Source organism: Morone saxatilis, unplaced genomic scaffold (assembly GCF_004916995.1).
Source record: "Morone saxatilis isolate NCDOM2014 unplaced genomic scaffold, NCSU_SB_2.0 Contig14, whole genome shotgun sequence".
In the NCBI taxonomy this organism is placed as follows: Eukaryota; Metazoa; Chordata; class Actinopteri; family Moronidae; genus Morone; species Morone saxatilis.
The window spans coordinates 18,332,978-18,347,396 of record NW_023339696.1 but is presented as its reverse complement, the minus strand read 5'-3'; the positions used below and the strand labels follow the sequence as shown (position 1 = coordinate 18,347,396).

Below are 14,419 nucleotides of genomic sequence, written 5' to 3'. Positions count from 1 at the left end.
TCTGTGAGCGTGTATGTCTGTGTATGTGTCTGACTGAGTGAAATAGAGAGGTAATTGAGAGGTAACTAAGGCATTACAGAGGCGCTATTGACAGAGATAAAAGTGGATGAAAGCTATCACTGTGTGTTTTTTTCTCTCGGGTTCAGAATACTGGTTTTGTTTCGTCTCTCTGTCGTTCAGTGTGAAATATCGGTAGAAAATAATAAATTGAAGAAGGTTATTTTGTGGCCATTTGAGACAGCACATGTTAAAGAAAGTTTATCATCTGCAAATATAAAGTGTATAAAGTAAAAACAAGTTCTAAAGATATAAATATAGACAAGATATAATGTTTTGTGACAAGAGGAGCTGTGAAGGGGAGAGGAGGAGGAGCTTCTACATATGATTTCATTTCTCCAGTTAGGGCAAAAGCATTTATTTAAATGTTTGTAGGAGACACAACTCTCTTTTCATCAATGAGGGATAGATTAAAATGAGATGGACTGAAATTTGAATGATGTACTCATTGAATATTTGGCAAAAAATTTAATTTGCAGTTAGATGAAAGACATTTAGAGCTCCCTAGTGGTTGATTAAAACAATTAAACATTTAATTTATGAAGTTCATAATTAAGACTTTATATATAAGAAACTAAAGATTTAAAAAGAGAACTGATTAATTAATTTTATCACCTTTAAAGCAGCACTAATAAACATTGCAATTAATGACCAGATTACAGCAATACTAGAGAGCTAAACCCACTGTGCACTTAGAAGTAAGTCTATCTCCGTAAGGCCCCATATTAAAATGCCCAACTTTACAGCACAAATAAACATGTGTACAACCTAGTTTCGGTCTCTATAGATAATTTTCCCATTCATGGTAACTGTACAGGGGGTGAATTTTTATATAACTTACCCATTTAAATTATAGGAAGGCTTAAAGTTATGCATAATTAAGGGAATGGCTGTTTTTAGTGATAAGTGGGTGCAGTCACAGGTGGCTGTTTGCATTAACCAGGCTTCATTCAGCTCTACCCACGCTAAACAGTACACAAATGTTTATCTGAGATGAGAAATGGGGAATGCAGTAATAGAATATTGATCAATATTTGATCAGCACTGCCTAATTTGATCTTTTGAGCTGAGCTTCATGAACCTGGTGTGTTGCGCTGGAAGGACACACTGAGAATGATTTGTCAATCACAAGGTAGCCACGCAATCAATTCAACTCTAAATGGGACCAAAATTTACAAAATGAACATCATGCTGTATGGAAGAAGACGGGAAACTGGCAAATGGGGCCATAAACTCATTAGAATATAGTTCACTCGTAATAAATCAAGTGAGGGTAATTTTACCATTACAGTCCATGCAATTGGACTTCTTTTTGAAACCAACGGAGTCTCCCCCTGCTGGTCATTATAAGGAATGCAGATTTAAGGAACTTCAAATTGGCCTCACTTTTCAGTCAGAAGCATTATTATATTCTGATAATGAGTGGAGCATTTAGTTGCTAAAGAGCCTGAATATTTGACTACATAAACCAGGTGGCCAGAAACATTACTCTAAATGAATGATGTTCATGTTTGTTGTATGCGTACTTTGAGTTTGTCTTCACAACTTGTTGTTAACATAAGCATGAACTCAGTAATATCACCTCTGTGGGGAAAAAAGCTGCCAAAGAAAGAAAAAACGCTGTGGATTTTTTTCTTGGCGGTGATGGTTTCATAAATGATAAAGAAAAAGCAGTAATTTCAGCCAGCTAAATGTCATCTGTATTTCTACATAATCCCCTGCAAAATACTAAAGATAAAAATACTTGAAAAGATAACACAGGACTCTAGCTGCTGCTGACAGACTGTACTTCGTCAACGTTGCATAAGCTTTATGTACATTTTTATGCTCATTTCATAAAACAGAAAATCCCAGCTGCCATATTATGCATGGCAAACACAGTAAAACACCTTGAATTCAAACTAAATAATGTGCTTTTTTTGTTCAAGGGAACAATATTTCTAAGCATTCAAGGCATCTGTGCATGTATGTGGGTGTAAGATGACATAAGTAGCCTATATGAAGTTTATTAAGCACTCCTTCCCTTGCACAGTCTTTGAAACAGGCTCTATGAAGATGCTTTGGTAAGGACTTTGTTGGTATGAATGGTGCAGAATTCTCTTTACTCCCCGTTTCTGGACTGCCTGACCTTTGGCATGACCTTTAGAAGATAATTTGCTCCTGCAGCAACCGCCTTGCGCCTCACCTCACATTATTTTCCCTCATTATTTTTTCAATGTTACCTTTGCAGTGTAGCAGAAAAGGGCTGGATTCAACAGAGGGGTCAGGGGTCAGCAGGAGGAAGGTAAAGATGCAGGTCAGATTGGCTCTACAGTTGTGTTCAGCCAGCGTCCCTCAGAGAATTCACAGGCATGAAGCCATTTGAACTCTGAACCCTGCGGCTGTCTGTCAAAAGATGACCCTTGGTGCTGACTGTTATCTGGTTTGGTGATTAGGAAAGCTCCTCAGCCAGAAGTAATGGACTGGCAGAGACTACAGAGCTTTAACATCAGGCAACCAAACACTAAACATGTAACCAAAATCAATTTTCTATGTAACTGCATTATAAAGATTGTCCTAAATCAATATCTCTCAGGCCAAATGTAAAAGCAAATGGTCGGTAAACTGTCTACTAAAACAATTCATTTTGATGTGTGGTTTATAAAATCTCAAGCCATGCTTGCAACCACCACGGTGGTCCAGACTGAAACATGCCAACAACAGGCTATTAGATTTGATGGATTGACAAATAATTTTCTACAGACATTTACGGTCCCCAGAGGAGCAGTCCAACTCACTTTGGTGATCCTTTAAGGGTTAGCTTCAGCCCTACCATAATTAACATTAGTGGTTTTGACTGAAATGTCTTGATGACTACGGGATGGACTCTTGGTGATTCCTTAAAGGGACAGTACTTTATTGATCCCCGGAGGGAAATTTGTCTAAATTTTATCTCCATATTTCAGCAACTCACACCAAAACAATCTACATAGATAAATAGTACTACAGACAAGAGGAAAAATAGGTTTTTGATTTTAGGACAAACTATCCCTTTAAGTCTTCATTTATTGCTATCATAGGGGTAACATTTCATTTTTGGTTTGTGACTAAATACTTGCTGAACTAAAGGCACTCCCATCAACTCCAGCAAATATTAACATGCATGTACCTGCTAAAACATATTAACATGCTGACGTTAGCATTTAGCTCACAAACCACTCTCTGAGTTGTTTTGGCTTGTTGATTTTAAACAGTCATGACAACGAAAATATTTAAATTTTAATGGATTTTATTCTTCAGATGTAGAAATATTGAGTTACAAAATCACTGATGCATAACATTAGCTTGAAAGGTGTAGAAAGATTAGAAAATCCCTGAATTGTAGAAGCATTTTCAGTTGCTCTTTTATCGTGTACAGACCCTGAATGTTAAACCTTGGCATGCATTTACTTTCCTAAGCAGATGTTTCATTTAGCAATTTTACTGTTTATTTATATCGGGTATACCTGTGATTGTAATGTACTCGGTTCAAGAAAACCTGACAATGAGCTCAGAAAAATAAAAACAGTTTTGTGTCATTGCCATTTTCAAGAATTATTGAAATAATAGTGGTTATTTTGGGTCCGAGTGCTTAGTCAACAAGGTGAACACGTTGAAACAAAAAAGTTGTTCCAAAATGAAGCATTGTTACGTTGTGCCAGGAGTTCATTTTCGTTTTCCCCGGTGGGAAAAAAATAGAAAAGGCTCCAGCACTGGAGAGGGTGGGTGAAGATCTAGACGTGGGCTTCTATTCAAATATGAAGGTCTCCTTGACATTTTCTGCACTGCGTTGGCTGCTCATCCTTGTCGCATTTTTCCGTGCTGCATATGGGACAGCACGACCTGTTGACATTTACAAACTCATCTGGATGAGAGCGATGGCATTCTATAAGGAGAAACACCTCTGCACGTCCCACCACAGAGCCCCGGTTCCACAGCGCATGAACACGTTATTGCTTTAAACAAACATAAGTCAACCTTTGCGGGGGAGAGTCTCACTGTTCCCTTTAAAGTCTGTAATTGCAACATCTTCTGAAAGCTTAAAGGAAACGTATGCAGCACAGGCACTGGGCAGCTTGTAGGCCTCATAAACTGTACTAAATACTGATGAGGTTTCATCACCACATCGACTGGATTGCCACAGCTGCCACCAGAGGGAGCCCACAGCTGAAATGTGACCAGGTTAATGTCTGCCCCCGCTATACCGATAACACTCTGGATAGCAGCCAAGAATAGTGTGCCACATAATGCAACAGCAGCTGAGGTTGAGGTAGGACAAAGGGGAAATGAGGTGAAAGCAAAGCCCATATAGTAACAGCAAAGCATTACATAACTGTAAACAGAGTGTGGGAGGTCTTAGTGGAAATGTAAACAAGTGTATGCAAAATATGCATCAAAAGTGACAACAGAAATAAAAATGACATGGAAAACAAAGTGCCCATAAACAAAATCACAATAAATGAAACGGGTAATTTTCTCTGTATGGAGGAGGAAAGCCTCCTTCACTTTATTGACAACCATTGAAAATAAGAAACTGGAGACAAGGGTTTTAAAATGCCAATGGGATGCAATGAGGTAACTTAAATATGAATCATTGTGCGGATTTAGCCTCTGCAATCCCTTAGGTTCCTGGAGGAAGTTCCAAAATGGGGCTGTGCGGATCAGCTCATCTTTGTGCTTTTGGTCCAGGAGACGTGATGTTTAGAAATCAGGGCCCTGCTTCTTCAGCTTGCTGTAGTCCATGTTGACTGCATAGAACTAAGAATACAAAGAAAATCTTAGCACGAGATAAATGGAGACATTTCATATAAAAAAAAAAGTAATCAGGTGACCTAAACTTTGTTTCAGGGTTTAGATTCTGATGTATTAAATCTTGTATTTAACTAACATACATACATGAACACTTTATTAATTTGCTTTCTTGTCTTCTGACAGTTACTTTTGAGTAAGTGTACGCAGTTAATGACTTTATCAGATTTGTTACTACAAGTCAGCATTCACCAGATTATGTCATCTGATTAATCCAACTGAAGGAATAATCCACGGCTCAGCAACAAGTCTGGCAAAGATCCATACTACGATCCCTGAATACAACCACCTACACTCCTCGGCACTGAAAATCAAGACTGTAACGCAGCGTGATTAGTTTAGTAAGATTTTTTTTTTAAGAGACGACGGAGGGACACCTTGTACTGATCCGTTGGGGCCATCTTGTTCCAGGGCTCTGGGTTGTTCTTGCGATCCCAGCTGCAGAGGAGAAACATTTTAAAAGATTAAATCAACAGACTGTAACTTGACATAGGCAGGTAGTAGCAGACTTACAAAAACTAAGCTGCAAAACTGTCAGCTTCTTTATCTTCCCCCCCCCCCTCTGCCCCTCCCCGTTAGGCACTGACACATATACCACCCTTTGCACACCAGCCCACTTCGCAGCAGTACCGAATAACACGACATCACAGGATCCGCGCTTCCTCTGATCGTTTCGTGACGGAAGTGGGGGCGCGCTCGGCTCCACCCCAGACCCACCCTCAGAGCAGTTCCTCCAGCCCAGACGCTGGCGCAGGTACATCAGGGACATGGCTGCTCCTGCCACCGATGAACATCGAAAGGGATCAGCCCTGCAAGTGACACGACACGCCGTGACGGATCCTCAGCTAAGTTCACAGCGCACACACCTTTCCACATCATCCGTCGCAACATTTCCTTCACTCGGTGCACGGCACGCCCCACTCCCTATTGCCCACTGTGCACACTGCTGCTACTAGTCCGTCTCGTTACCCCGGTATTGGCTCCCTGTGGGATTCTTACTGTTTATTATAGTTGACTCAGCGTATTCTCCCCCTACTCTTACTGTTTTTATACTGTTTATGGTCTCCTATCCACTTTGCCTGCTGTAACATTGGATTCTCCTCCATTGTGGGACAAAATAAAGGAATATCGTACTCTGAAACTTCCACAGCTCAATAAAGTAACACACTGAGAAAGCTTGCACAACCAGTCAGGGCAAAATAAAACCAATAAAACTGACTGTTAACTACAAAATGCAACTGTGAGGTAACATTAAACACAACCTCTGTTCACCCTGCCTGCATTTCCTTGCCCTTGCCCAGCTGTCGTGTGTTGAGTTGAGCCCATTTAAACCAACTATTCGCCACATTTACAACTTTCCTCCAGACACCACTTTTCAAAGCTGTACAGAAATGACTGTGTGGCTTCAAAAAACGAAAGTAAACAATCCTCCAACAGCTACCTTGCAAACTAGTAGCACCAGTCGCTATTTTGAGCCTCTTTTCCTCGGCTAATAATCAGCGTGCTATCGTCTTGTGGGGTAAAAGTCGTGACCTGGTTTGACTCCAAAGCATCAAATGCCTAAAGTATTGGCGCATATTGGGGAAATGTGCATAAACCAATAAATGACTACACAAGGAATCAATCGGTGAGGCGTGTCTGCATTTTATTTTAAAAACACAATTTCTCAAAGTCAGCGCGGTCAAAGTCAGCTAACCACGCTAACTAGTTGAGCTAAGCTAAGTTAAGCCACAAAAACAAAAATCCCAGATACACCCAAGTTTGGAAAAGAGACTCCAAAATGAACATTTACTGGATATAACCGGGTTGTACTTACAGCTGGGTGGTTCCTAAGCTGTCTGCGGACTGTGGCGAGCATTTTCGACGCTTGCGGAGGCGGATTTTCCCCAAATTGTGCAGAAATAAACAGATTACGAACTGTGTTTCCAAAACGCTGCTGCTGAAGAAAAGGCCGAGGGGATATTTAGGACGCTTAGCATACTGCCTGACTGACAGTGGCGAAAACACATCATTATTAAATACTATATGAAGTGTTTAGAGCACTTATAACATACAGCATGAAATTTAAAAAAAAAAAGTATTTTTTGCGTTTTTTTATCAAAATGCTGCAGCCTTTATTTCTGCATAGCATTTTATTCTGGCAAATATGAAGTGGTTAAAATCACCTGTTTTTAACCCGAAAACAAAAACAATGCACCAAAGTTACACTCTCTATATATGTATATATATATACTGCATATATATATATATATGTAACGTTATATATACTGTATATATTGTAGTGTGTGTATTTGATCCTGTTTCACATAACGTGGCTATATCTGATCTTTATTATTACTTATTTTACAAAGTTGTGGTATTAACAACCTCATGTTATATTAGTTTAGTTCTCATTAGAGGGGTAAAATGCCACAATTTAATGAAATAAATAAATAAATCGATGTATTCATTGATGTCAGTGACAGGATGGAGATAACAGAACTGTATGGATCACAATATGACAGCAGGGAGCGCTGTTTCCTCCCATCAGACTAGAGAGAAAACACATTTATTTTTAAGTCAGTATGTTAATATTCAGGTTTATGGAGCTGTGTCCTAAATTATAACCACTATTCCACGTTTTGGAACTGGTTTTCTCCGTTTTACACTTAAAATATCGATTTAAGGTGCCTCATATTTAGGAGTTTGGTGTTGTTACATGCTGCTGATAACAGATATTAACTTTATAAATCCAATGTGCTTTCCTACTATCAAAATGTGTTTGAATGCTTTTATTTGTTTGTTTTTTCTGCTCAAAAATACAAAACTTTCTCAATATCAGTAGACAGAATTTCTTAAGAATGAAGTGATAAGTGGTAAAACACACAATTGGTAATATACTTTTTAATTTGGCTAACAGACACATAAATTGCTGGTGGAAATGATTGATGTTGAACAATAAGGGTTTGTTGGATATTTTACAGCCATTTCCAGCAAGCAGCATCCAATCAGAGAGTATCTCAACTAACGGATGTTAACTAATCAAGTGAAGTCAGTGGAATAAAAAGAAAATCACCATATTATATCACAATTTCCCTTTTATGGCAAGTTATTTTCAACTTGTAGAAAATAAAAGTAAAAACAATTTAACGATAAGATTGGACATAACACAACAGGCGACATACAAATGTTTGTATTTCAGACATGGACATACATGTGATTACACATATTCAAGCAATGATTTGTAAACCAAGCCTTATTTGGTGGTAAGTTAATGTTAAAAAATGTCTTAGGCCTTGTTTGGTTCAATATCCATCTTAGGGAGGTGAGCTGGTTTCAGAAAAAACTATTTGTCTAAATATAGTATTTTCCACTTGTGTCTTTCAGCCAGTCCAAATCCATCCACCAGTGTGGTATCTTGTGGTAAAAAGAAAAAGATGTAAATGACTTATCACAGTTCATTCAGGACTTGATCCCAAGTAAAACACGTCTCTTCACCACACAACAGAAGCTGGGGTTGAAAACTACAAGAACTTTCTGATTAAACACAGAAAATCTAAACCATACTTAAACAAATAATAGGCACATACTGTATGCCTGTACATGATGTCTTATGAAACTAGGATACTGGCTTTAGAGTGTTTCCATTTGATGTGCAATGTTTCTGTCTTTCTCTCATGTGCTCCAGATGTTTTAGTGTGTCGTCTTCTTGGGGGTTTTGCCAAATTTAGCATCGAATCCGAGACCTAAAGTGAGAGAACCAAAGATGTGATTGAGGAACAAGAGAAAGCCTCAGCAGCTGAACAGAAATCACTTTACACTCTGGATTTAACCAACAGAATTACCAATTTAACCAATAAAAACATTTAAAAATATAAGCATTTACCAAGTGGGTTGTGCCACTATTCCCCAATTAGACTTAAATGTTTGTTATAACAAACACACACAGTTTACAGTCTTAGGCTACAGTTGAAGGCTTCTACCATGTTATTGCAAACATTTAGCTAGTGTTATAGTCATCAGTTTTACACTGGAAAAAAGTGATATCTTTATGTAATGGCAGGGGGAAGAGCCAGAGTGACAGACACTGACAATAAATCCAGGGAGGGCAACAGAGTGTTAAACCAGATTGGACTCTCACCGAGAAACACCAGGATGGTGCCGACCCACTGCATCGTACTCATGACGTTGCCAAACAGAATAACAGAGCCGAGGATGGTGAAGAACTTCCTTGTAGTGGTGACAATGGAGCAAGTCAGAGGCCCAAAATACACCACGGTCATAAAGATGAAGGTCTGGTAAAGGAATTTTAAAAACACGTTAAGGAGTGTAGTTTAAATATACACAGTCAGGAAGCTTGTCATCTGTAAGCATTCATTCCAAAACTTTTATGAAAGCAAAGGATTTCTTTTCTTCGCACCGACAGAACAGCAGCAACCGAACATCAGCCTACACATAGACACTCGTTTTATCCATCAACCCACCTGTCCTAAAGCACTGGTCACACCAAACAGAAGAATATTGTAGATGATGTTTGGATGGCGTTCAGTAAAACTTAGGAATTCCCACACCTCTCCTGTCCACAATACCGCTGAGAGCAGAGAGGAAGAACATGTTAATATAAAAAGGAAAATAACATACATGTAATTTCAAAAACAACTCAGTAATTAAACATGTCACATATTTCTGCACATCGGTGGCAGAGAAAATCAGATCCCAGTGTTCACAGAGTGGGCATTCGGCACCACCAAGTGGTACGTTACGGTAACAGCAATTATATGAAGCCTGTGGGGGTGGCATGAATCTGTGGGAGTGGAGGTATAAGAATACCTTTGCATCTTGGGAAATATCAGCACTTCAAAGCTATCAAAGGCTTAGGTACGTGCAGTTTTCACAAACTAAAATTGAGGACATCAGAAGGCATTTTAATGCAGCCTGGAACTGAATTTATCACTTTTAAAAGGGAAGAAAAGTCATTTTTAAAATTTAATAAGGCCTATGGAAGTGGCAAGCTGATGTGCAGCAGAGATGGGCACTTACTAGGAGACAGGAGGCAGGAGGCACTGCCAATTAGTTTGTTATAAGAATGATAACAGTCTCTCCGTTCTCATACTGACTTTGACCTTTTGATCTTTATCTTACAGCCCATTAGTGCCTAACCTTAGAAAGCCCCTCGTTATATTGCATTTGTTTTATGTGCCTCCCTCTTCAGCATATTATAGCAACCTCCTCACAGAACTGAGGGCTTTGAGGTGCATGATTCCTTATCTATAAAGATAACGCTGAACACTTTGCTTCGACTGAATTAATGAGTTTTTGGCTCCTGAGAGAATTGTGTTCACCTTTTCTTAAAGAGACTCTAATGCAGTTCTTATTGTTTTTTTCTTGTTCTTATTCAGACTGCCATTAGCTACTGCATCACAGCAGCTATTCATTCTTAGGTCCAGAAAAGAATTCATTGTGATGATAAAAAAAAAAAAAAAAACACAACTAATTATGACATTACGTTTTAAGAATACATTACACCAACAGCAATTATATAATTCAGCTGTTAATACTAAATGACCCTAGAAGAAAGACAAACTCCCTCTGCAGATAAAAACGGCTAAAGTAAGCTAATAAAAACTAGGTGATTTTACACATTCGACATTCCTATGAATATTATATTCCATTTCTGCACACAGATCCTTCTAAATGTTACACACTGGACCTTTAAAGCGATATGATATATTGCTATACTGTTGACTGGACAAGCAGCTCAATGAGACCAGCATGCTAACAAAAGACCTCGACTTGATTTTAAGTCTGACCTCAGTCTTCAGGTCAGATTATTTTAGAGCTTTTCAGATTTTTAGTGAGCAGAAATGTACCTGTAAATTAAATATTTTAACAGTACATGTGCAAAACTGCAGAATACCCAAGTATCCTATATAATGTGGCACTGTGAGCAATGTAAACACAATATATGTGCATGTGTGTGTGTGTGCCAGGATATACAAACACTACAGCACTTTAATGCAAAGACTTAATCTTTAAGATGTTATGTAGTGATGTGTATAAATTAGTTTAAAATATAACACGGTAACAAATAGCCATGAATGTACCAACAAATATTTAATTATATAATATAAATAATATATTATTTAGAGAGCTTTGCAGAAGGACATTCACTACATCAGTTTTTCAGTCTGCTATATTTTGGCAGTACTGAACTGTATCAAGGTGATTTTGCTCATTAGTCTCTCCTCTCAGGCTGCAGGTGTGCCAGTCAGTGAAACGGCCTGATGTAGTTTGGTGGTCCTGGCACTTCAAGACAGATGTTCAGTTAGACAAGAGTTTGGCAGAGAGCACGGCTAACTCACCTAGTCCTAGCACCAGAGTGGACCACATGTTGATGTTCAGCATCATGTGGTTGGCACTCGTCTGGAAGCGACTTCTCATATGGTCCTGGGCCACACCAGTCAAGCCGTCCAATGTGAGGGACACCAGCTATGATACAGCAAAACACACAGCTAACCCATGAAATGTCACAGTAACCATGTCTACAGTAGGGAGAGACAGATATATCTGCAATCATCATGGCAATAAAAGGGAAATAAATGGAATTAATGAAACTTGAAGCTTTATCAACTCACCAACAGAATCTCTCCGAACCCAAAAACATGGTCCTCCGCAACAGCTGAGCTCTTGTTGGGTTTGTAGAGGAACAGAGCTACACCGCTCACGATAAGCAGCACACACAGGTACTTAGCCAATGGATACTTCTTCCTCAGTATCGTCACACCGAGAATCATCACTGCAACAACACAACAACAGTATGATGGATGGTTTTTAACCCGGAAACAGTGTCAGGCCTTCACCCTTGAAAGTGGAAAATATGAATGGTGAAAGAGTGTGTGTGTGTGTTTCTGTATGTGTAACAAAAGATAACCAAGCTTTGAGGGGCGAGAAATAATCTTCATGTACAAACAGAACATACTGTAACCTGCCTTTTTCACCAAGAGCCACATGTGTTTGATAGTTAATAGAAAGTTAGTTAATAACTGTTATACTGATGTTTTTGTACTTTGTATTTGCACTGGACATGAGATGTATTGGACTGCACCTGATTATTACTTGAGTGTTTTTACTAACTCTTTTTTTTCTTTTTAAGATTTTGTAGCATATTGTATATAACCACAAATATTCAGGCATTGTCATTATACATGTTACCAGCTGGTAAAATCATATTATGTATGTGATCTGCAGGTATCTCAGTGATATGTAGACAGAGAGCAGAAGGCTAACTAATAGTGATATTATCAGACTTACCTGGTATGGGCTTGCAGGATTTTCCCAACACCTATCAGAACAGAAACATAACTTAAGGATACGATAGCACCCAGCATTAATGAATCCAAAAGAATCATGTTTACCAACTAGCTTTGCCTTCCTCTAAAAGCACAGACTCACCTGTGTGGGGTAGTTGACATACTGAAGGGCAGAGTTACTGGACACCATGGCTCCAAGATAAGAAAGGGAACACAGACCATAGAGCCAGCTCTTGGTGTGGTCCGGCTTGGAGCCCTCAAAAAACTGGATCACTGATGATAAAGAGGAAGATTATTCTTCAAGAGGCAACAACAAGCCATAGTATCATAGATTTACAAGATTGTAATAACAGGAACTTGACTAAATGTACATCTGCAATGCAAATGTATAAGTAAAACACGGATACGCTGATAAAATTCAAAACACTTCCTTCCTTCTTGAAAGATTGCCTGGCAGTTTCACAACTTCAGAAACACATTTTGGATGCTTTACTGTATTAACACCTTTTATTAATGTGTGTGTATGTTTTGTAGAGCAGATACTCACAGATCTTAGCAAACAGAGCACTGATAATGCACTGGATTAAGACCAATGTCCGGGCGAACCTGAACTTCTCCTTTTTGTCTCCCTGACCATAATCCCCCCGGGTTCTGAAAAAAAGTCAGACAAACAACACTGTGTTGAGTACAAAATGTCACAGACAATTAATCTGAAACTGAAGTAGTTTATAACGGCCTGGCTGGCAGGTGCATGGGTGTGGAGTGGAGCGCTTTCATGGGTCTCCAAGCTATGAAAAGGCCCCTCCGAAAGTAGAGGCCACAATGCATTAAATTACAACTGACAGGAAGGGGAGGTAGTGGTGACATTTCGTTAGAGGACCAAGAATATTATAAGACTATTGCTTATAATAGTGTCAACGGTCAATAATCACCAAGACAGTAATGTCAGTATTGTTTATCTAAAAAAATTAATCTTATAATGAAAGGAAATGGAAGTTTTGTGAAAGAACTGCTTAGGAGACACAAGTTTTGAGTAATCATTTTGAAACCAGATATGATCACCGTCACCCCAACAACATACCATCTGAGTCACGCCTCAGTATTTGATATGCCATAGAGGCTTGCTTCATTTACTCTATCTAGAGAACCACAAATAAAAAACCTTTATGACTGGATATTTGTTTTTTACAGTTACATGTTAAGATAACAAAATAATTACCCCATCTATGAAGGACACGGTAGTTTTAGTAAACTGGGAATAGAGACCACCTGCTTAAGGGTATATGGGCATTTTCTAATATGAACAGAATGTCAGAACTCCACTCAAAAACCTGATGATTTAATGTCAGATGTTTCTTTAGTATTCGTACAGGCAACCCTGTAGTAGCTCACATGCAATACACATAACGAAATACATGAATACACTAGCACATTGTGTACTTTGTTGTGCATTACCTAAAGCTATATCAAGTTCACATAAAACTCATATTTATTGGGAAACTCTCGACATGCAAGCCAACATTAAACCGGCGATTTTTTTAATGGAATTTGGCACAGAAAAAAAAAAAACTAGAAAACTAAGCCGGTAACTATTACTTACATGGTCTCTTGTAAGATTCCGTAATAAAAATAACACACAAAGACTCCGAGGAAGCAAACGATGAACCGTATCCGCATACTGTCCCACGGCGAGGCGGGTTTCCCAGCTCCCTTTCCTGCAGCCATACCGTCGTCCACCAGTCCGGGTATGGAAACCGACACCGCTCCGCTCCCGGCGCCCCTCACACCGACGTCCCGCTCCACTATAGCCGATGTCACGGTTTCTGAGGCAACGTTGTTTTTTTTTTTTTTCCCTTGTTGCCAAAACCGTCTTGTGCACGGTGATGACTAAATGTGCAAAAGACTTGCTGACGGTATCTTGAATTGTCCGGACTACTGCACAGACAGTCAAGTCTATCGTGCCATTTGTTTATTATGTATCATTCTGGGGTGTCTCCTGTCTCCACACACACACTACATGTATTCTCCAGCACGGCTGTAAACATCAGAGGCATCGGGTAAAGCGGAAAAAAGCAGGTAAAAGCACCGTCAGTCGAGCTCAGTTCGTGTTTTCATTGAGAAATTACAGCCTGTATTTAGTGAAAAGACCTCATCGGTGTCCACAGCAACGCCAGAATTGGAAGAAGACTTTATTAATCCCCTAGATACTCTATTTTTTTTTTAATACACACTTTCATGCACTTGTG

General features: G+C 39.1%; 2 protein-coding genes across 2 annotated transcripts; both read right to left on the bottom strand.

The window, feature by feature from the left end:
• Window positions 1-4,544: 4,544 nt before the first annotated feature.
• On the bottom strand, window positions 4,545-6,866 carry ndufa4l (NADH:ubiquinone oxidoreductase subunit A4, like). The gene is given in 5 exon segments (XM_035655756.1): window positions 4,545-4,833; window positions 5,262-5,322; window positions 5,598-5,662; window positions 5,664-5,693; window positions 6,701-6,866. Coding segments are annotated over 5 exon segments (255 nt in total). The 5' UTR covers window positions 6,743-6,866; the 3' UTR covers window positions 4,545-4,776.
• A 1,077-nt stretch (window positions 6,867-7,943) lies between these two features.
• slc35b1 (solute carrier family 35 member B1) lies at window positions 7,944-14,303 on the bottom strand. Its single transcript, XM_035655509.1, has 9 exons — window positions 13,774-14,303; window positions 12,721-12,824; window positions 12,316-12,446; window positions 12,175-12,205; window positions 11,499-11,659; window positions 11,226-11,352; window positions 9,348-9,454; window positions 9,005-9,158; window positions 7,944-8,609 (listed from the first exon to the last, which is right to left on the bottom strand). The coding sequence occupies exons 1-9, from the start codon at window positions 13,896-13,898 to the stop codon at window positions 8,557-8,559; spliced, it is 993 nt and encodes a 330-aa protein (XP_035511402.1). The 5' UTR covers window positions 13,899-14,303; the 3' UTR covers window positions 7,944-8,556.
• Between the last annotated feature and the right edge of the window lie 116 nt (window positions 14,304-14,419).

Bases quoted from the DNA above. Each gene is read 5' to 3' on its own strand.
- slc35b1 (XM_035655509.1), bottom strand. From the start codon at position 13,898: ATGGCTGCAGGAAAGGGAGCTGGGAAACCCGCCTCGCCGTGGGACAGT. The intron at 12,447-12,720 runs GTGAGTATCTGC...CTTTATCATCAG, and splicing joins TGCTCTGTTTGCTAAGATCT to TGATCCAGTTTTTTGAGGGC. The intron at 11,660-12,174 runs GTAAGTCTGATA...GTGTTGTTGCAG, and splicing joins ATCCTGCAAGCCCATACCAG to TGATGATTCTCGGTGTGACG.